This window comes from Raphanus sativus, chromosome 3 (assembly GCF_000801105.2).
Source record: "Raphanus sativus cultivar WK10039 chromosome 3, ASM80110v3, whole genome shotgun sequence".
Lineage (NCBI taxonomy): Eukaryota > Viridiplantae > Streptophyta > Magnoliopsida > Brassicales > Brassicaceae > Raphanus > Raphanus sativus.
Window position 1 is genome coordinate 20,449,608 of NC_079513.1, and position 22,445 is coordinate 20,472,052.

Genomic DNA, 22,445 nt, shown 5'->3' on the forward strand with positions numbered 1-22,445 from the left:
AACTTCCGACGAAAGGCGGTCGTCGGTATATTCCGACGACAATTCCGACGAAAGCCCGACAAAAATTATAACCGTTACGGTCTTCGTCGGAATTCCAGGCGGAATATACCGACGCCGTTCCGACGGAAGCTTCTCGACCGTTGGCGAGAAAGAATATGCCCCCCGTTATAGCCGTTAGCCATTTTAAAAAAAACCGACGGAATTCCGACGGATTTTTTATAATTTGTCGGAATTACGTCGGAATGGCGTCGGATTGCCGTAAGCATTTTTCCTATAAATGCAACCTCTCCTCATTCATCTCTTCACTCCTCATTCTCTCTTCATTCTCTCTTATCATAAGAAATTCGAAAAAATCATGTCTTCTGGAGATTATTTTTCGTTCGTGGATGGATAGACCTCATTTGGATCCCACACACCAATTTGCTTACAGAAGAATACGTTCGAGTATTTGGAGAATTCATGAAGCTTGTTCAACAGCACCCGGATGCAAATACTGGTATGGTAAAGATGTCCCTGCTCTACTTGTAATAACAATAGAATTATAAAAGAATGGGGAAGTTTGGAAACATTTGTATAGAAAAGCGTGTGGTTGCACGGAATATTAAAGTTTTGGTATCTTCATTGGGAAACTGGTTTTGAATATGGTAGTTAGTAGCGAACCTCAGCCTGTTAGCGAACAAACCTCAGTCTTATGGTTGGTTAGAAGAACCGAGAATGGATGTAGATTATGGTGTAGGTACTGAGGCAGATGGTACATGATCATTATAGAGGGGAAGAACCAAATCTCGAATCGGGGGAGATATTTTGACATGTTGGATGCAGGAAAACAACCTTTGTATAAAGGTTGTAGAGATGGTCATTCACCTTTATCATCTGCAAGTAGATTGATGGGTAATTAAGACAGATTATAATTTGGCGGAAGAATGCGTAGATGCGATAGCTGATTATGTTAAAGGTGTTCTGCCAGAGGATAATCTTGCACGGGTTCATACTACGAGGTTCAGAAACTTGTTGCGGGTCTTCGATTACCGTACGAGTGATAGATGTATGTTATCGACAACTGCATGACTCTACTGGGGAGGCGGATAAGGATCGGGATAAATGCAAATTTTGTTGGAAACCTCGTCATCAGGAAACGAGGGGAAGAGTTCGGTACCATTCAAAAGAATGTGTATTTGCTTTGACGGAAAGATTGAAGAGGTTGTATCAGTGTGAGCGCACGGCGAAGGCAATGAGATGGCATGCAGAGCATTCTACAAATGGTGAGATTAGACATCCTTCAGATGCGAAGGCTTGGAAACATTTCCAATCAACATATCCAGAATTTGCTGAACAGAGAAGAAATGTTTATCTGGATTATGCACTGATGGTTTCAGCCCATTTGGAAAGCATGGAAGACAATATTCTCTATGGCCGGTGATTGTGACACCATACAACTTGCCGCCAAATTTGTGCATGCGACGAGAGTTTTTGTTTCCTCTCCATTCTCGTCCCGGGCCAGCTCATCCTAAGAGATCACTAGATGTGTTTCTTCAACCACTAATATATGAGTTAACACAACTATGGGCGGTTGGTGCTGAGACATACGATGTTTTCGTGCAGAGAAAACTTTCATATGCGGGCAGTACTTATGTGGACAATAAGTGACTTTCCAGCATTATGGTATGTTATCCGGATGGACAACACATGGCAGGCTTTCATGTCCATATTGTCAAGATAGCACAGATGCTTTCCAACTAAAGCACGGAAGGAAAACATGTTGGTTTTGATTGTCACAGAAGATTTCTACCACCTGATCATCCATACCGTAGGAGTAAGACTTTGTTTACGAAGAACAAGCAGGTGTTTGATGATCCACCTACGGAAGTTAGTGGGAAAGATTTGGCGACACAGTTTAGGGATTTTGGTGCACAAAGGACGCCAGACGTAGGTGGACATGAAAACATTCCAGTCGATGCTGTTGGAGAGCTACATAACTGGCATAAAAAGAGTATTTCTGGGATCTGCCATATTGGGAGAGTCATCTATTGCGTCACAACTTAGATGTCATGCATATTGAGAAGAACTTTTTCGACAATCTGATGAACACAATCCTCAACATCCAAGGTAAAACGAAGGATAATCTGAAGTCAAGGTTGGATTTAGTCGATATCTGTGATCGTTCTGAACTTCACGTTGATGAGAACGGTACGGCACCTTTTCCATTTATCGGCTGGATGGTGCTGGCAAAGAAGCGTTCTTTGATTGGATTACAGATAAAGTGAAATTTCCAGACGGTTATGCATCAAATTTGGGTAATTGCGTTGACAGAAGCGAAGGAAAGTTTACTGGCTTGAAGAGTCACGATTGTCATGTGATTATGCAGCGGCTCCTTCCGTTTGCTTTTCCGCACTATTACCACGTAATGTTCATGAAGCAGTTGCAGGGATAAGTGTTTTCTTCCGTGATTTATGCACCAGAGTAGTGACTGAGGAGGGTATTAGTACTTTGAAGGAAAACGTACCCGTTAGTCTTTGCAACCTCGAGAAGATATTTCCTCCATCATTCTTTGATGTAATGGAACATCTTGCTATTCATCTCGCAAGAGAATTGGAGCTTGGTGGGTCCTGTGCAATACCGATGGATGTATCTTTTTGAGCGTTATATGCATCATCTGAAGAAGAAGATCAAAAATTTAAGCAAGGTGGAAGATCTATAATTGCACAGGTGATCAATGAAGAAACTTCAAACTTTGCTGAAAACTACTTTCCATCAGAAGTGCATACAAAAAACCGAAGACCTGCTCGGCATGATGACAGAGGAGAGAAAGCAACGTATCATGTTACTGTCCCAAGCATGTTCAGCGAAATAGGACGACTAAGTGGAAACCCACGAAGCGGAGACTGACGGAGATTGAGCACGCTCATTTGCAAACATATTTGCTTACCAACTGTGAAGATGTTCTACAATATGAGAGGTAAAAATATATTTTCATTTAAATTGTTATATTAATTTTCAATAAGTTTTATTTCATATGAATAATATCTTTTTATATAGTGTTTATATGGCAGAGTTGCGTATGACTTACAGACATGCCACAGAAGAAGAGCTTCAACAACTCAGACATAACGGATTTGCTGCATGGCTTCTTAATTATGTGAGTCCATAACATATATGAAATAATTAACATTTTACTCATATATATTAGTATAAAATAATAAACATTTCACTCATATATATATTTTATTTATAGGTGACTGATGGTTTGGCCAGAGGTTTTGTGTTCGATGATTGGATATGCGAGTTTGTGCGGGGACCAAACTATGTGGTCAAATCATATCCAAAATATTGTACACGAGGATATGCCTTTGCAAAAAAAGGTCATTCTAGGACAACTTATGATGGAGGTGTTTCCTCTTCTTCCGGTGACGATGTCTACTACGGCAACATACAAGAAATATTGGAAATTCAGTATCCTGGTATGGTTGGATTGCGGTGTGTAGTATTCTATTGTGATTGGTATGACACCACCCCAGATCGAGGAGTGAAGACTGATGCGTTTGGTGTTACTTCGATTCATTCGCGGAGGAAACTTCAATATTATGATCCTTTCATTCTTGCTTCGCAAGCTGATCAGGTATGTCAATTTAATATTCAAAAATATATTAACGGTTTATATATTATTATTAATACCTTGAAAAATTGATAGGTGTGCTACATCAGTTACCCTCGGGTTACGTACCGAGACGATCCATGGATCACGGTGGCGCAAATCAACCCAAGAGGACGAGTAAACGGACCTTCTGATAATGATCCATTACAACCAAACTCTACCAGCAACGTGAGTGCAGTTGAAGATTTGGCAGAGGTTGAACTCGTTGAGAATTTTAACGAGTTTTGGAATTGATGCTGTTGTACACTCGGAGCCAGAAGCTGAGATTGGCGAGTTTGACGAAGATTCTGAAGATTCTACAGATTCTGAAGATTCTGATTAGGACTTATGTTTTCTTAGTTGTATGATTAGTTTTTTTTTTTTTTTAATTAACAAAATCCGTCGGTATTCCATCGGAATATTCCGATGAAATTCCGACGACTCGTGGTTAATTCAGGGTTTAGCCATTCGTCGGAATTCCGTCAGAATATTCCGATGGAATTCCGACGGATTTAACAAAATTCGTCGGAATTCCATCGGAAAACTCTGACGGAATTCCGACGACCTGAATATTTGAAATTTTTATATCATAATATATCTATATTTGGATACCGAAACTACTTTAATAACACATATTAGATGTTTAATATAATATTACATATCAACCGTTCGATTTTTACAAATTATTTAAATAATTATATATTTATATCATTGTTTTCATAACATCTCATCTTAATACTCATATACTTTCATTCATATTAATATAAACTTACACTACAAAACACAATTGTGTGTAAAAATTGGATTTGAAAACCTTATTATAGTTAATCTTTTTTAAATAGTCTATTTATTATCAAAGTTTTGGATTTGATCAGTAAGAAACTTGTTTTTAAACCCTAAACCCTAAGTCGTCGGAATTCGGTCAGAATATACCGATGGAATTCCGACGACCTGCCCCATTCCGACGGATCTATGTTCGTCGGAATTCCGTCGGTTTGTTAGTTTCCCGAAATTACAAACCGCGTGAAAATTTCGAGTGGACCGCGTGAATATTTCATTAAACCGCGCATTTAATATTTTATTCTTTTTCCGACGACATACCGACGGACACGGGTCCGTCGGTTCCTTTAAATAAAAACCAATCCTTCTTCCTTCTTCACCATTTTCGCCTCTCTCTCTCTAAATCTTCTCCGTTTTCTCTCTCTTCTCCGGCGATTCTCACCGCGAATCCGGCGTCCCCACCTCCGTGAATCCATCCCACCGGCGTCCCCACCTCCGTGAATCCATCCCACCATGTAAGTATCATCTCAATCTCTATCTTTTTCATTTTTTTTTGAGTTTAGGATGTTAGATTTTAGGATTTGAGGTTTGATTGATTTGCATGTTCGAAATTGAATGGATAGTTTAGGATTTAGGGTGTTTGATTTTAGGATTTGTTGTTTTTTCTTTTGGTTTATATATTGGATTTGTTGATTTTTTAAAAACGTTTTTCCTATTTTTAATATTTCTAACAACTTTTTTCTATATTTATAAAAGTTTATAAAAACGTTTTTATGCAGATAAAATATTTTTATGAAGATAAAAACTTTTAATTTTTATATAGATAAAAACGATTTTTAATATTTTATATAGATAAAAACGATTTTTAATTATTTTTATGTATATAAAAACTATTTTTGATATTTATATATATAAAACGATTTTTAATTAATTTTATGTAGATAAAAACTATTTTTAATATTTTATATAGCTAAAAACGATTTTTAATTAATTTTGTGTAGATAAAAATATTTTTAATATTTTTATAGATAAAAACGATTTTTAATTATTTTTATGTATTTATAAAACCATTTTTAATTTTTTTATAGATAAAAAGAAATTTAATTTTTTATATATATGTTTTGACTAATATATTAATTTATTTTCTAGGTCTGATGATTCGAGTGTTCGTCGGCGTGTCCGACCTCGTCGTTCCGCACCCCGTGGCCGAGCTAGTTCGGTGAGCAGTTCCCGTGCATCGGGTTCGTCGTCTCACGAACAAAACTCGGTTCCTTTCGCTCCGGCTCCCGCTCCGGCTCCCGCTCCAGCTCCTGCAGCCGCTCCACATGACCCGGGGGTCATGCCAGTTGAAATATTGGTTCAACAACCAGGTCGAGAGCATCTCCCGGTTCTCGAACAATACCCACGAATGGGACACTCGACTTGGTTAGTATTTTTATTTCATTTGTACAATTATTTTTTTCCCTTTTAATCTAACATTTTTTTTTAAAGGTTCAACAAGTCGACCAGTGGGATTAGCGGGAGCATCACCCAGATGATGTATTCGATGCTCCAGACGGGATATGACAAGTGGACTTCGATCCCTTCCGCGGAACGCGAGCTGTGGTTTCGTCAGTTCGCGGTAACTATTAAGTTTTTTTTTAAAACATTTTTAATTTTTTTATATTTTATATGTACTAATCAAATTGTGTGTTTTTTGTAGCAAGAATTTACTTGGGACTCCGGCCTGACGGAAACAGTCCGTCAGGCATTCAGCCGCAAAGCCCAGACCGTCTACACGAAGCAGATCTACGAGTGGAAGCAAGTATGGCTGGATGAGAGGAAGCCCCGGTTACTTAGCGGGACGGTGTGGACCCAATTGATCCAGCACTGGGAGAAGGAAGAGACTATAGAGAAGTCTCTACAGAACTCCGCCAACCGGAACAGCGATCGTGGCGGGAAAGGTATTTACGTGCACAACCTCGGCGCTTGCAGTATGTCCTCTAAGGAGGATCAACTGGTAAGTTTTTTTTTATTTGTCTTTCTAGTTACTTAAATAATTTTTTATATGCATTACCTAACACTTTTTTTTTTAGATTCAAGAAAACGATGGTAATCCCGTCGATCATCTCGTCGTCATTAAGGAGGCGTACACCAACAAAGGGACGGGTGAAATTCAGGATCCGGTGATCAGAGAGGTCATTGAGATGGTGGAATCTCAAAAAGAAGCTTTTCTAGCTTCTCAGCAGCCTCTTTCTGACGACGATTCTACGGGTGCTTCGAACAACATGTCCCGACTGCAAATCAACGAGCTGGTTGAAAAGGTAATTTTTTTTTTCTATTCTTATATTTGTTTTAATACTTTATTTATTAATTTTATATTTTTTTCTATTACTATATTTTACTAACTTAAATTTTTTCTAGGCGGTCCCTAAAAAAAAGGGTCGTTTGGTAGGATTGGCCCGTCGTGCTTCTTCGTGTCCGACTTCTTCATCTCAAGTCCCGTACGCCGATCCATTGATTCTAGAGCAGCTACAGAACAAGGATCAACGGATTGGAGCATTGGAGGAGCAGAATGCTACAATCCTTGCTGAGTTGGCGGATCAGAAGAAGTCCAACCTCGAGATAATGCAGAAGTTGGATCGTTTGTTCCCGGATCAGTAGTTTTTTTTGTTTTTTAATTTAAAACTTTCTAAATGTTTTTTTTTCAGATTGTATTAAAACTTATTTTCTATAATATTATTATTAGTTTCTTAATTTCAGTTTTTGTTTAAATTAATTTTAATATTTTTAAAAATTAAAAAATAATAATAAAATAAATTTAATTAATAAAATATATATATCAGAAATTCCGACGAAATTAGTCCGTCGGTATATTCCGACGACCCTTTCCGTCGGTATATTCCGATGAAACATGTCGTCGGATTATTCCGACGGATCCTTTCGTCGGAATATCCCGACGACGTTTTTCGTCGGAATATACCGACGACATGTTTCGTCGGAATATACCGACAACTCTTTTCGTCGGAATTTCCGACGACTATGTTCGTCGGAATATTCTGATGCATTTTGTCGTCGTCGGAATCATGAGTTTCCGATGAATACAGTGATCGGAATACTCCGACGGATTCCGAGGGAATTCCTTATCGGAAGGGCGTCGGAACTCCGTCAGAATCGGGTTCATCGCTATCCGTCAGATAATCGTCGGACTGTCTGATGGATTTCCGACGAACTTTTTTTTTCCGACCAACTGAAACCGACGACCACTTTCGTCGGAATGTCGTCGGAATAGCCCTATTCCGACGACATTCCGACGGTTTTGTCCGTCGGTATACGTCTGTTTTCTTGTAGTGGAGTGGATGGGGAGCTAGCCAAAGCTACCTCGCAGCTCAATCAGCTGGAAGAGAGTTGGGAACCTCAAGTGAAGTGGTTCAGCTCAGCTGAGCTGGACAAGCTAGTTTAACAAGCTAGTTTAACAAGCTGGGGATAGCTGATGCAATGAGCTAACAAGCTCCGTGGATGTGGCAAAGGTATGATCTAGCAATTCTTGCATAGATCTAGATAGAATGGTTTAGGGGAACAGAACCTCGGTTATTGTATGACTTGGATTAGGTTCAGGATCAACCTTGGAGCTGGTAGTAGTTGTGTATACTGACCATGGCTAAGGTGATTCGACCTGACAAGTGTTAGATTGGTTTTAGACCAATGGTTGATAGATAATATTCCGCTGTGCATAAGTTGAAAGGATCTAAGCTAGGGAAGGACTAAGGTAGTCTTAAGCTAAGGTCTAAGATAGACTTCGCCCTTAGGCGAAAGTATAGATAAAGATCGAAAAATTGAGTGGTTCGGTCAGGTTATGGACCGAGCGACGTGAGGCATCGACCGCGGCCTAGCCGGCCGGGTTCGGGTCTTACAAGTTGGTATCAGAGCATGCTTGATTCTAGGATCATTGGGTTGTGGTTGTTCACCCACGCATCTGGACAAGTAGATGCTGATGTGATTAATCCACCAGTTTTATTGTTGACTCAGCTGGAGGAAGTTAACAATGAAGCTGGATTGACTGTAAGTCAGCTCAACCCTACTGAGGTTCTAGTGGGGGAGAGCTGAGCTTCAGCTGGAAGGGGAAGTGAATCCTCATGTGATGTGAACCGGGCTGATCCAAACAATTGTTGCAAACAATGAGAGGACTAACCGGTTGATTGGGCAGCTGTTTTGGCAGCTAATGATCAAGCTGGGCCAGTAGCTGAGGTGGTCTAGATTGATCCACCAGCTAGGGCAGCTTGGTTAGTGGACTACCTGAGGGTGCTGGAGCACACAGCTCAGATGAGAACAAAGTATTTCTCAGGTAGTGTGGATCCTTTTGAGGCAGATGAGTGGAGGTTCTGATTGGGTTGTAACTTCAGCTCAACTCACTGCTCAAAGGTATTGTGTTCCAAACCGAAATTATTTCTGGAAACTGAGATGACCATGGAACCTTACTAGGTGAGCCAAGAGGGAGCTGAGGCAAGATAGGGGATCATGCTTGTGAACGGGAAAGTTCCAAGGTGAACCTGGTTGGCCAAGATGCATTCTCCAAGGGCAAGATCCTGGAACAGATGGTTGGCCGATCTAGTTATCTAGAAATAATAGACGGATTGGACGGATCGATGCAGTGCAAGATCTTGTATGGATGACCTGGACCAGGGAAGTAACATGAACCTGAGAGTGGCTTAGGTTGAAAGAAACGTGCAGCATTCTTTGGGGGTAAGTGTTATCCTTGGTGGCCGTTCAAAACAAGTGAGCATTTGCGAGGTTCAAGTTGGTTTAAGGGAGACACTACAGGGCTAGTATACTGGGACTCGGTATAAGCCAAGGTAGGATTCCTTAGATCAATTTGAATGGATTGGGTATATGATGTTAAGTGGCTTAGTATGATGGGGATTGAGGTATATTATAAACACTCTTGTGAATGGTATGGGACATTCACAGAAGTGTTACACTTTGGAGAATGGTATGGGACGTTTTCCAAATGTGTGATCAAACCGATGTCTTACTCATCTAGGTACTTAATGATCAGTGGTGTGGAATCAACGTACCTTTCGATACTGGAGCTACACACCGTTTGTGAGTCCAGATATGATCGGAAAGGGGTTGTTTGCATTGGTATAGGGGATGATCCCGGGATAGTGAGTGCGGCCGGAGGCCAAAGGATGCATTCACTAGGCCTTGTTAGGGACATCCCAGTGATGATCCAAGAAAGGGCGATGCCTGTGGATCTGATTGTGGTTAGCCTTAAGAATCATAAAGTGATCTTAGGGATGGATTGGTCTTGGAAAGAATCGGGCCACCTTAGACTGTCACCGGGGAAGGGTGCTGTTTGAGAGTGGGTGTGGACCCCCGATCAGATTCCAAGGATCCGACCAACCTCTGGATGCTTAGTGATCTCAGCGGTCCATGTGGAAAATATGCTGGGAGGTGGTCATGAGGCCTGGTTGGCGACCATTGACACTAAGGAGGTTGTAGGGGGTGGTAGCCCGGACGAGGATTCGGTTGGTTCAAGAGTTCAAGGATGTGTTTCGGGCGCTGCAGGATGTGCCTTCTGCAGGGGCTGACCCGAGCATGATCGAACTAGAACCGGGAACGGTCCCAATGTCCAAAAGTCCGTATCGTTTGGCACCAGCCGAGATGGCTGAGATGAGGTCGACTAAGTCCAGTGAGGGACGAGGGTCGCAGCACAACCAAGTCGGAGATTGACCTATGGTTGGATTGAGACGGTGGAGTCCCAGAGTGGACAGGACCGGAATGTGATCGAGTTCTTTAAGACTTGACTGATACATTGAGTAGCTTGGAGATTGGGTAAATCTACTAAGACTCGAGTATGCAGTATGTTCTTAAGGACTGAAAATGATCTAGTCAGGGACTAGGATCAAAGTATGACTATGTCTGGTGATGGACAGAAGTCAAGTATGAGGCGGTTTAGTCTAGTAGGGACTAAGATCGCAATAGGGCCAAGCTGGGATAAGCTGTGGTCAGTTAAGGAATGATCCAGTAAGTTGTGACTGGGGTCATGAACCTTAGCGGATGTGCAGGAAGCAAAGAGTTCAGTTGGAACCTTTGTCATGATATGGCATGTAAGCACCACAGGATTCGAGGACGAATCCATTCTAAGTGGGGGAGACTTGTCATGTCCCTGATCCTGGATATGATCCTTAGGATCGACCATGGTGCAAGGAGACGCACCAGTCAGCTCATGTGACCTAAACACAAGGGTATCATGGCCTGGAAGTAAGGTTAAGGGCATCAGGAAGCTAAGATATAGCTAAACCAAGAAGGAGACAAGTATAAAGGAGCTGTACAAAGTGTATGGCAGCTGGGCGATGCAGTGAGCAAGCTCGGCCAGCTAAATGAAGTGTAGTGCAGCTCAGTGTAGCTCACTAAAGAGTGTGTCAGCTCCCTGAGCTGGATGAACTAGCTCACTCAGCTGGGTCAGCTGGGGATCAGCTCAACTCAGCTAGATTGAGTGTTCAAGTCTTGGGCAGTTGGGCCAGGTCCGCACAGTGGTCGGACCATGTGGACCACCCGGGTGTGCCGGTGAGCCGGTGGGCACTTGTGGTTGAACCAGAGGCTTGGGCAACCAGCTAAGGCTTGTGTGTGACATGTCTAGGAGCAGTTAGGCATGTCAAGGACGTCTGGTAACTGCCATAGGCGAACAGGTGTGATCTGGCCAGAAATGATACCGAAAGGGTGCAACCTTTGGAAAGGTGACCATTCCTTTTCTATAAATACAAGGGCAAGTCCGTGCCTTTGCAGGCACGTCAGGGCTTCATTCTTCTTCCTGAAACACAAAGAAAAATAGATAAAAACAGAGAGATGGTCGGATTACACAATCCAAGACCAAGAGAGGCTTGAAGGCAGCAAAGAGGCAGTTTTGGTGGCAATCAAGAGGGGAGTTGAGAACGACCCTCTGGTGTGTTTTGATTGTGGTTTGCCACGCCATAGGCTTCATATACATCCTTACTACACATCCAAATAGCCAGGGAAGAAGGGAGATGACCGGATTCACTCTCAAAGTCCAAGAGCAGCCTTAAGGGAAATGGTGTGTAGAAAGGCAGTTTCATGGGTACTGAAGTGGGAAGTGATGCACGACCCTTGGGTGGTGTTTGATCATGGATGAACACACCCTAGGCTTCCTCTACATCATGGTAACACACGCAAATGGTGGGAATTGAATGGAGAAGGCCGGAATCCACTCCCAAAGGCATGTACAGCCTTGAAGGTGGATGCAGTGCAGAAACTGGTTTCATGGAAGTTCCATGGAAGGGATGATGGGTGCGACCCATGTATGGATCTTATCAATACTGGAAGTATGTGATAAGACCTTATTAAGACAAGTGCAAGAGGCACAAGGCCGGACCTAATCAGGGAAGCACAAGGTCTAGCAAGATCAAGTATGAGGTAACATGTGTTGATTACTTATGTTTATGTTTATGTTTATGTCTGTGTTGTGTCTCTTGGGGTGGGATCAAGGCCAGGCATGGCACGCCCCTTGAGGAATGTATATTGTGATGTGTCTTAGGAATCCAAGACCCTGGACAAAGGGGCGGATCATAACTGATCTAACTCATCCTTGTGGGATGATGGTTAGATGATGTTCATTGGATAGTGATCAATGATGGATCATGGTTTGGTGTTGGGTTTGATCATGGTGTGAACCATGAGTCCGACCCACTGATGAGACACATGGGAGTCCTAGAGACAGAGGAACCATGTGGAGTGTAAGGTCCAATTCGTTTGGATCCAACAGCAAGCAAAGGAGAGGAGTAAGGCTGGTACTTGTTGGTATGGACCACAAGTATAGTGCTGGTGTGTTTATACAAGGAAGGCTGTGTGTGATCTGATCATGGGCAAGGATGGACGACCTGATCCATGGATGATGGATCAAGGTGTCTGATCTGATTGATCAAAGGATGCACCAGTGGTAAGAGCAACATTAATCAGGTTCAGTGGGACATAGTTCCATGGCCGGTTAGGTATGTGTGAAGACTCATCAGTTCTGAGTCATGTGGGGCGGTTGGTTGATTGACTCAGGAACTGGTGGGCATTGTTAATCTTGTTCTATGATGTTCATACATGGAGGTACTGAACCCTGGAGTGGCCGATTCAGAGAAATCTCTCCATGGCCTTGGTTGGGCAGGTAAGTGGAGATCTGATAGTTCCATAAGGAATTGTTAGGATCCGACTTCAAATATCTCTTAATGGGTATTTATCATGAATTATCATGGTGAAAGATTAGTTTTATCTCATTGATTTAGAGGTGGTCAGTTATGGCCATATGGGCTGTTCATGGGCGAGATCAGTATGATCGAGGCCGGTTCTGAGAAATCTGACTTGACCATTCTCTTAGTTATGAATTATCATGAATTATCATGAATTTTAATTAGTTTTTGGAGCATGTTTGCTTGTGGTTGGTTTTGCAGCTGAAGACTTCCCAAAAGTACTTGGTCTGTGGGGATGGTTGGTTGAATGACTAAGTACCTAAGGGGAGAGTTTATACATGTATAATGAGGAGCTGGACGAGTGGATGGGGAGCTAGCCAAAGCTACCTCGCAGCTCAATCAGCTGGAAGAGAGTTGGGAACCTCAAGTGAAGTGGTTCAGCTCAGCTGAGCTGGACAAGCTAGTTTAACAAGCTAGTTTAACAAGCTGGGGATAGCTGATGCAATGAGCTAACAAGCTCCGTGGATGTGGCAAAGGTATGATCTAGCAATTCTTGCATAGATCTAGATAGAATGGTTTAGGGGAACAGAACCTCGGTTATTGTATGACTTGGATTAGGTTCAGGATCAACCTTGGAGCTGGTAGTAGTTGTGTATACTGACCATGGCTAAGGTGATTCGACCTGACAAGTGTTAGATTGGTTTTAGACCAATGGTTGATAGATAATATTCCGCTGTGCATAAGTTGAAAGGATCTAAGCTAGGGAAGGACTAAGGTAGTCTTAAGCTAAGGTCTAAGATAGACTTCGCCCTTAGGCGAAAGTATAGATAAAGATCGAAAAATTGAGTGGTTCGGTCAGGTTATGGACCGAGCGACGTGAGGCATCGACCGCGGCCTAGCCGGCCGGGTTCGGGTCTTACAAGGTTGGTTTGAACTTTGACCCAAAAAAAATGAGATAATTTTCATAATTTTATTCATATCAATTACTAATAATAAATCATTCATTCTATTAAAAAAATGAGATAATTTTCATAATTGTACTCAGACGGTATGAGTATGTGGTAGTATGTATTTTCTTAACAATATTTTGCAACAACTTTGAACTATTTTATGATGTATGAATTTGCATGATGGAACCATGATGTAATTTTCTTTCTAATTTGGATTTGTTTTTAGTTAATTATTTTTATTTTCATTTTATATGCATAATAAATTTTTAAAATTAAAAAAAAAATCATTTATATTAATGTATATTATAAATATGTAAATAAAAATAATATTTCTAAAAATTTTGTAAGTGAAATATATCATTTGTTGAAATTGATATATATTTAAAATCGTTTATGCACAAGTGATAATAAAATTTTGAATAGGTAACTGTAAATTATTCAATTGTTAAAATCATAATTTTAGGGGGGGGGGGTAATCTAATATGATGATGTTCTGACATTTTTATTTATTTGTTTGTGGTGTTTAAACTATACCTAAAATCATATATTGGTTATGATTGATTTAAAAATACTGAACTATTATTAGATTAAAAGACAATTCAACATTAAAAATTTAATAAATAATTTTTCCACAGATCTCTTTCGGGTCTTTTGTGAATATAATGTGTATACTAAGATACACACACACATATATATATATATATATATATTGGATAAATAATTTTGGGAGAATATTGAAAATTGTGATCGAAAAGATTTGTGTTTTCTTTTTTTTCCTTCGGTTTGACCGTTACGACAAGGTGGCTAATTGACTGGCAGCTTTTGTATTTAATCAAAAGAAACTTATTTCAAAAATGGTTAAATGTGTATTCATAAAATTCCTTATGTCTCTATATATATATATATATATATTGAATAAATAATTTAAAGAGGAAATGTAAAGTACAGAGAAAAGCATACGTCCTTTCTATTCTTCTCTGCTGCACAATTCAAAGAAACAGAATCCCCCATACTTTTTATTGCCGTATTGAATCTTTAAAAAAAAATAAACTTAGTTTCACTATATAGGACATTTATGGTATATTCAAACTAAATTAAGCTAAATATGAGGAGGCAGTCTTACTAGCTCCCTAAAGTGAAAGCTTTTCTGAAAGAGATTCATTGGGGTTGTGAGAATAGTTAAGAGAAAACCATTCTTTAACAAAAAAAAAAAAGTTAAGAGAAAACCAATAAACTTTTTTTATGAATATACATATAAAAAATATTTTTGAAAATAAAGAAAAAACAATAACATAACTCATATATAAATAATTATAGAATGTACTATGTAGGGTGAAAGGAGACAGAGAAGAAAAGAAAACGTATCCTCTCCTCTCGTCTTCTCTGCTGCAGAAGTCAAATAACAGAGTTCCCATATGCTTACAAGATTCTATTGCCATATTGAATCTTAATTTTAGTTTTAACCTTAGTTTTCACCTCATAGACATTTATGGTATACGTTCTTTTCCCTCTCTATTCAAACTCAATAAATAAAAGCTAATATGAGGAGGGAGTCGTGCTCCATCTCTCTAACTCAAAAATCTTTCCTTGAATTTCAAAATGAACAGTGTAATTCAGAGTTCAGTGATTCTTGCAGGCTCATGCCATTTTGGTGGTTTGGGAAGAAGAGGCTTCTCTCAAGTGAGAATGGTTAAGAAACCTTTCTCACTTGAAGCTCAAACTTTGGTCCTCAACAAAGCAGAGAAAAACAAACACTCAAAGGTAGTTAGCTGCTGCAAGAATGATGATGGTGATGAAGAAGCTGTTGTGCTTGAGTGGGCATCCAAACACTGGTCACTTTTAATCATTCTGTTGACAGTGGTGAAGATGGTGAGAGAAGAAGAAGATGAAGAAGCTGCTGCTGAGCTTGAGTGGCCATCCAAAAGCTGGTTCCTATTAAACCTTGTGTTGATAGCTGCTCAGATGATTAGAGAAGAAGAAGAATTTGAAGCTGAGTTTGAGGCATTGCTTAGAGAAGAAGAAGCTCAGGGAGGATCAGAGGAAGAAGAATTGGCTGAAGCCATGGAATCTTTTGACAGATTCAAAGATGTCATGAAGACTAAAATTCCAAAAAAAAAAGAAGATAGAAAGGGGTTTTCTCTTTATGACGACGGAAAGTATATGAGAGGCTTGGGATACCACGCAGCCAAAGTCATTCCAAACTACACGCCAGAAAGGGGTTTTGGATCTGATGACAAAGTTGTCTATGTTAGTTTCTCTGGCTTTGTTTCCACGGGAAGGGCATACCTCATTGAATTCTTAGACCATGCTTTGGTACTTAGATGGGTCAAGGAAAAGGGTGGTGTGAGGAAGGAGCTTGCGAGGACTCATTACGTTGACTTAGTGGCAGAAGTTGACAACGAGACGGTGACGATTCTCGGCGGCGGGGAGACGAGCTCCGACAGCGAGTAGAAGGCGGAGTAGTAGTATTTTATCGTATGTTTTAATTATCAGCATTTAATGATGTTTTATCGGATGTTTTTATTTATCAGCATTTAATGCTGTATTATCGGATGTTTTAATTATCAGCATTGCTGTTTTATCGGATGTTTTAGTTATTAATGTTGTTTTATGTCAGATTGATAAGAGTCAGAACCGGAATCAAATGTTGTGTCTTAAACAGTAATAGTCTAAACAGACCTTTATTTGGCCAAGTTTGTATCTGTTATGCTTGTGTCTAGACTCGATTTTGTTGCTTCGTTATGAGTGGTGAGGATGTTAATCTGAATTCTAGTTGAAATCCTCAATACTATCCTGTGCGGTCTATATCCAGTTTGATCATTCCGTTTACCACCTTGCTACGGGTTGACCACATTGGAGCTTGATGTTTTTGTTGCATGCTTTATCAATTGTGGAGCTAGAAGGGATCTTGAAGAAACGTACTATCCGGAGTTTCGTTATAAAAACAGACTTTCAGAGTCATGACCCTGATGTATATTATGATGATTCATTACTCTGTTTTTTAACACTCGCAATATGTGCTAATACGTATGTATGTCTGTAGAAAGACAGATTCTTGTCTGAACTTTGAGAAAGAGAAAAAAATGAAACTTTGTTAGGTTCTGTGGATCAAATAGTGAGTGACTATGATACTTTTGATGGTAACTGGATGATCTTTTCTTGTGTCAATAAAACAATCTTTTTTCTTGTTTTCTTCTGGTTGGGTCTTAAATCTTGTATATATGTTGGTGTTTTGTTTCAGTGTCTGGACTTTCTGCACAAAGCCAAGTCTCTGTGGGGATGGGTTTGCTCGCTGGCTCAACCGTTATGCTTCTCAATGTAATCTGGCGAATTTCCACTATCGAGGCTTTCAGTCTTAAAGGTTACCAGAAAGTTGCTTATGTCTATTAACTATCACTTATTCTTCATTGTAGGATGATAACTAATAGGTCTTCCAACCGTGGATCCAAAGGAGACGGCTTGCTTTTGCAAAATACTAGCATGTTATATCAGGAATACTTAAGCACTTGAAACAACATGCTTTGGGAAAGCTAAGGTCAGCCTGATGAACATGTCATTCGAATGTAAGTCAAATGGAGAGAGCAAATTTTGTTTTAGCACCTTATTCGGTTTCACCATGTTCCATAAAGCTATCTGTTTATTAGGTGGTTTGAGACAAATGATGCTAACAAGGACGGGGACTTACTTATCAGCAGCTGATCTTAAGGCGCTTTTCAACCTGGAGACTTTACAAGAGAAAGAGGGGACCATTCATTCTTTAGAGCTGACAACCATGTTTACATTTTGGTTCCATCATTTTCTTATATTTTGATATCTTTATAATTGATGAGTTGATGCAGAACCAGAAGAATTGGCTGAAGCTATGGAATCTTTTGACAGATTCAAAGATGTCATGAAGACTAAAACAAACAGCAATAGACTAAACCAAGACCCCAACAACCTCCTTCACCCTTCTCAAAAGCATAGTATTTGTTAAAAGAAGGAAGACACATTATTGATACTAGTCACTCAATATATCTTTTTGCTCTTTTTCATTAAATTTTCCTTCATCTTTGGTACAAACCCATCATTCTAAATCCTGAATTCCACAAAAGCAACACATGCAAGACTCTGTCCAACGAAAATGACTCTTCTTCATGAATGTGGCTAAAATAAGTGATTAAGAAAACACGAGCAGTTACTGTTTCAAATTCTCAAGTATTAGCAATGGCAATGAACCTAAAACCTAAATAACAAATGTATTAACATTTCGATGTAAAACCTTATTGGGTTTGGCAGAAGAAAAGAAAAAGAAAAAAGAGTAATATTTCTTGAGTAAATCATTAAACCAACATGGGAATAAAGGACAAAAGCTTGAGATTTTAGCTTCAGGTGGGGGGTTAAAGGGGAGGTTTCCAACACAAACAAAAGAGTAAGGAATTACAAATTTATTTAAGGGGAGGTTTAGATAATATATTTGTGTTTTTTTTTTTTTTTTCATAGCTATAGGAGCAAATTTCCCTTTATTTATTTAATACAAGAACATATAATATGCTACACAAAACAAAACCTGACTATTGGCCATAACCTGTCTGAAACGACGACGTCGTTGTAGCGGGGGAAGTAAACACAAACCCTCCTCCTCCACTTGCGGCTGAATCAGCAGCTCCGCCAGTCACGTCAACAGTCAATGATTCTGTTGCGACTGGTCCCAGCTCGCCGTCGATGATACAACCACTAATGGATTGCTCTGGCTCTGGCCGGAGAACAGAGCATGCTCTGTTTGATCAGCGAAAGGAGGACCATTTTGGAAGGAGTGAAGCGAGAGACGAAGATCTTGAATTTGTGCACTGGCTCGTGACGACGGTGGTTGATGATAATGCGGCGTTAAAACAGGCGCCGGAAGAAATCTCGCTTGATGATGATGATGCTCTGTTTCTTCACCGGAACCACCGCAAATTCCCGTCGCCGGCGGAGGAATTACAGTTTTGGATTTGTATTGGCGGGGTCATCAATGGCGGATTTAGCTTTCTTGATCAACGGTTTTGCTTTGCTCGCGTCTATCTTGAACACCGTAGATAGTTTATACCTAATTTAAATGCATTGAAAGTCCAAATAATACAGTCCGTCAATACTATTAAATCATTATAGTACACAAACGCTTGAGTTCCACCAATTTATGCCAATAACAATATAAAATTTAAAGCAAAAATTGGCGGACTGCATTATTTGGACTTTGAACAAACGATTGAGTTCCACCCACTGATATTTATACAATAGTAACTATCGTTGGGTTGATATTTTGCGGAACTGACTGTAAAATGATAAAGCAAAAATCTTATTATTATTAAGGCCAGTTTAATGTAAGAACATACTAATAACATGTGTATCAAATACACTAATTAATTAAATTAAAAAAATCTGAACGAAACACCAACACACAGAAAAAAATCATATGATCTCTTCTTGTAAGAGTTCAGAAGGTTTTTCTTTACCGAACTTTCTTCTGCCTCAGTTAAAAGAGGAACCTTGTAAAATATATTAAAAGTAAATTTCAAAATTTTACAAAATGGCTAACTAAAATATACACGTGATAAGCATACCTCAGTTATGCATACCTCGTCTATGATTTAGAAATTTTAGACACACCATTTACAACACCAACTGTCACACTCACCAACATATAAATTCACGAGTTCTTCATCTGTTAATCATGTTAGTACCTGCACAAATATTCACCAAAAATTATTAAAATCTAATTAAAAATATATCTTTAGTTATGATCCAAACAAACCCAAAATATAAACTCACAAAGAAAAAAGCAGTTGAGTTTCACAAAAATAATTAAAAATCATATCTTTCCATGTATTTTTCCTTACTCATACGGTTCAAGACATGGATACAAATATCCTTTAAGCTTAAACCTCTTACTGAAAATAAAAATTCACCATGAATATTAGATCTATATAGAGAGACTAATCAATCGAGAGAAGATTAAAAGTGAGAGATAAATGTATATATAAGCTAGGGAGTACTGTTAAAGAGATGATCACATGGTGAGACTACGGTGCTCGGGAAATAATACAGGAAGGTTTATCGATCTGTCTTATGCTACCCATCATCCCAGGATCTATTAGACCTGCAAAAGAATAAACATGAAATTTAAATTAGAACACTAATTCGTTAAGAAGATAAAACACTGAAACCATATGAAAACGAAAAGTGTATGTGTATTTTACAAAAAAAAGAAGAAGTGTATGTGTCAACTAATGAATCGAGAATACCATTATATAATGAATTGAGAATGTATGTTTAGGGTTTTAATGCCGAGATATTGTTTAGCTTGCAGCATAATTTTCGGTGCTAATTGCATTTGGAAACTAAATTAAATACCACAATATTATTAGAATATATGCTGCAACAGGTTTAAATTTATTGTATCAATTCAAAAGCACATTATATGATGTGGTCTTTGTTATCGGATCTTACTAATAAGTTAGGATTACTATTTGGAAAATTTTATTTAAATCACAAAATCTTATTTCTATATACTATCATTCACATTTATTGTTAAGAATATTCATGGATTTGTTTTGATCTCACCCCTAAATATGTGCGATTAAACAAAATATATAGTTGAAACTTGGAGAGAAAGTTGGGGATAATCTCTTTATTACCGGATCTTACTAATAAATTAGGATTAATATTTGGAAAATCTTATTTAAATCACATCTTATGTTTATCCCGTTTCCATTTCAATACTAACTAATATCTCGATTTTAATTTTGAATTTCTGTTTCTATAAAATATTCCATCGAAATCAAGATGGGTTATTAAAGATATAACAAAAACCAATTCGGAGTGTAAACAGAAATGCAGTATTTTTCTTGGCCTGAGATTTTAGTGGTTGCTAAATATAAGAAACTAAATATCCGATATAATAGAAATTTCCACTTTTTAATATAGATTTACTACATATTTTGATATTTAAAGCTAAATATCTGATTTTCTTAGATAATGTATTTAATCTACTAAATATTAAATAACTGATTTTTTAAATACAATAACACATTAAATAAAAGCAGTAGCCAAAATATAAATCAGTGACACATTATGGTAAATACTCTTTTTACTCATATCTATCAATAGAATTTGGAAAATATAGATTTATGTTTCTGTTTTAGCAATTCAAGAGAATATAATCAATACCAACTAATATGTCAGATATTAATATGTCGATTTTGAATTTCTGTTTCTATAAAATATTCCATTGAGGTTAGATGGGTTAGTAAAGAGATTGGAAGCTCATTCGATGTGAAAATAGATTGTGTTTATTAGGCTTGCAATTTAAACTAAACAGAAATATCTTGGGCCTGCGATTTTAGTTTTTAAAAAATAAAATGCCATGTTTTGTAATTATCTTAAGAATGTTTTGTAATTTCTTTAAAAGTGCGGGATTTTTTTGTGGACCTCTTAATATTATAAATAAGAATATCTCCATCTATATTTTTGAAAACAAATAATTATTTTATGTATTAACCCGTTTGTTAGATCACAATAGAAATAATAAATCCATTTGTAAGACCCGTTTGTAATTGATGCCTATTTTACATATTTAATGGAAAAACATGTATTGTAAAAATTTATACTCATTAATTGTATATCGATTTTGGAGAGTCAACTTTATTTTAAAATTTAAATATTGATTTTGAATTTCTGTTTCTATAAAACATTCCATCAAAATCTAAATGGGTTAGTAAAGATATTTGGAAGCTCATTCTGTGTGAAAATAGATTTAATTTATTGGGCTTGCAATTCAAATTAAACAGTAATATCTTGGGCCTGCGATTTTTGTTGTTAGTAAATGAGAAGCAATGTTTTGTAAATAGCTTAAAATTGTTGAAAAACCCAGTTTTGTAAATAATTTTGAGAACGTTTGGTAATTCTGCTGAAATTTTAGGGGCAGGTTCACAAATAGTCAGCTGCTTTAATAGTATAGATGAAATGATCCTTTGGAGTCAAGAAATCATGTTTTCTTTGCGTGCAAATTTTTTTTTTAATTCTCAGAAGTGGTATGGAAAGGTTTAACACACAGAGGCGGATCTATAAAGCCCAGGATGGGTGCAGATGTCCCCAAAATGAGTTACAACATTACAACTAAATTTATGTTCATTGGAGTTATCAAATTTTGCAGCATTATTGGCTAAAGCCTCCTTACTGGCCCCACTCAAACTGAGGTTCGAACCCCACCTATATCATTTTACACTGTTTTGAATTTTTTTTCTTTCTTTTACGTTTTTGATTAACTTATTCCCTGCATTATATTTTTTTACCTCATTAGTTCCTTCCAATATTTTTTGGTCAGTTATTCTTGTTAGTCAATTCATTTCCGTTTTAATAAATGATGATTCAGTTTTTTTTGTAAGTGGATTATTCTTTTTCTTCTTTCAGTTATGTATAAAAGTTATTTTAGCTGTATTATTTAGTTTTTTTTTTTTTTTTTGAATATATGTTAAATTTATTCAAAAGAAAAACTACTTTTTTACAACAAGTGCAAACTGTTTTTTGAAAAAGCTATAACTTAATTGTAATCCAAGTCTCTTATCTTGTGGCAAGCCACAAAGTTAAAGCTCCTGTGTACTTCTCTTCCATTTTCCTCAGTAAGAGGCATCTGTTTTTTATTTCTCTGTCTATCATCTTCACCAGGGGACCAGCCATGATGGGTTGGCTACCATGTCGTCGCTCGTTTCGTTCACGCCATACGAAAGAGAGAGTCACTTGCAGTGTGTATCGAGTGAGAAATCTTTCCAGCAAACCTCCATTGTTATCCATAATCAATACCATCAGTTCTGACCACAGAGTAGTAAAAGATCCCCGAAGCAAACCTCGGACCAGTTTTGACCAAACCTCTGCTGAGTAACTGCATTCGAA

The 22,445-nt window shown here is 38.3% G+C and overlaps 1 protein-coding gene and 1 long non-coding RNA gene across 2 annotated transcripts; both read left to right on the plus strand.

The window, feature by feature from the left end:
- The first annotated feature begins 2,695 nt into the window (after positions 1 to 2,695).
- LOC130509755 (uncharacterized) lies at positions 2,696 to 3,418 on the plus strand. Its single transcript, XR_008943721.1, has 3 exons — positions 2,696 to 2,956; positions 3,037 to 3,136; positions 3,233 to 3,418. It is a non-coding gene; the product is annotated as an uncharacterized LOC130509755 (long non-coding RNA).
- Positions 3,419 to 15,134: 11,716 nt separating this feature from the next.
- On the plus strand, positions 15,135 to 18,055 carry LOC130509761 (uncharacterized). The gene is made up of 4 exons (XM_057005945.1): positions 15,135 to 16,675; positions 16,777 to 16,853; positions 16,949 to 17,098; positions 17,180 to 18,055. Exon 1 carries the CDS (start codon positions 15,135 to 15,137, stop codon positions 15,984 to 15,986), a length of 852 nt encoding a protein of 283 aa, XP_056861925.1. The 3' UTR covers positions 15,987 to 16,675; positions 16,777 to 16,853; positions 16,949 to 17,098; positions 17,180 to 18,055.
- Positions 18,056 to 22,445: the final 4,390 nt, after the last annotated feature.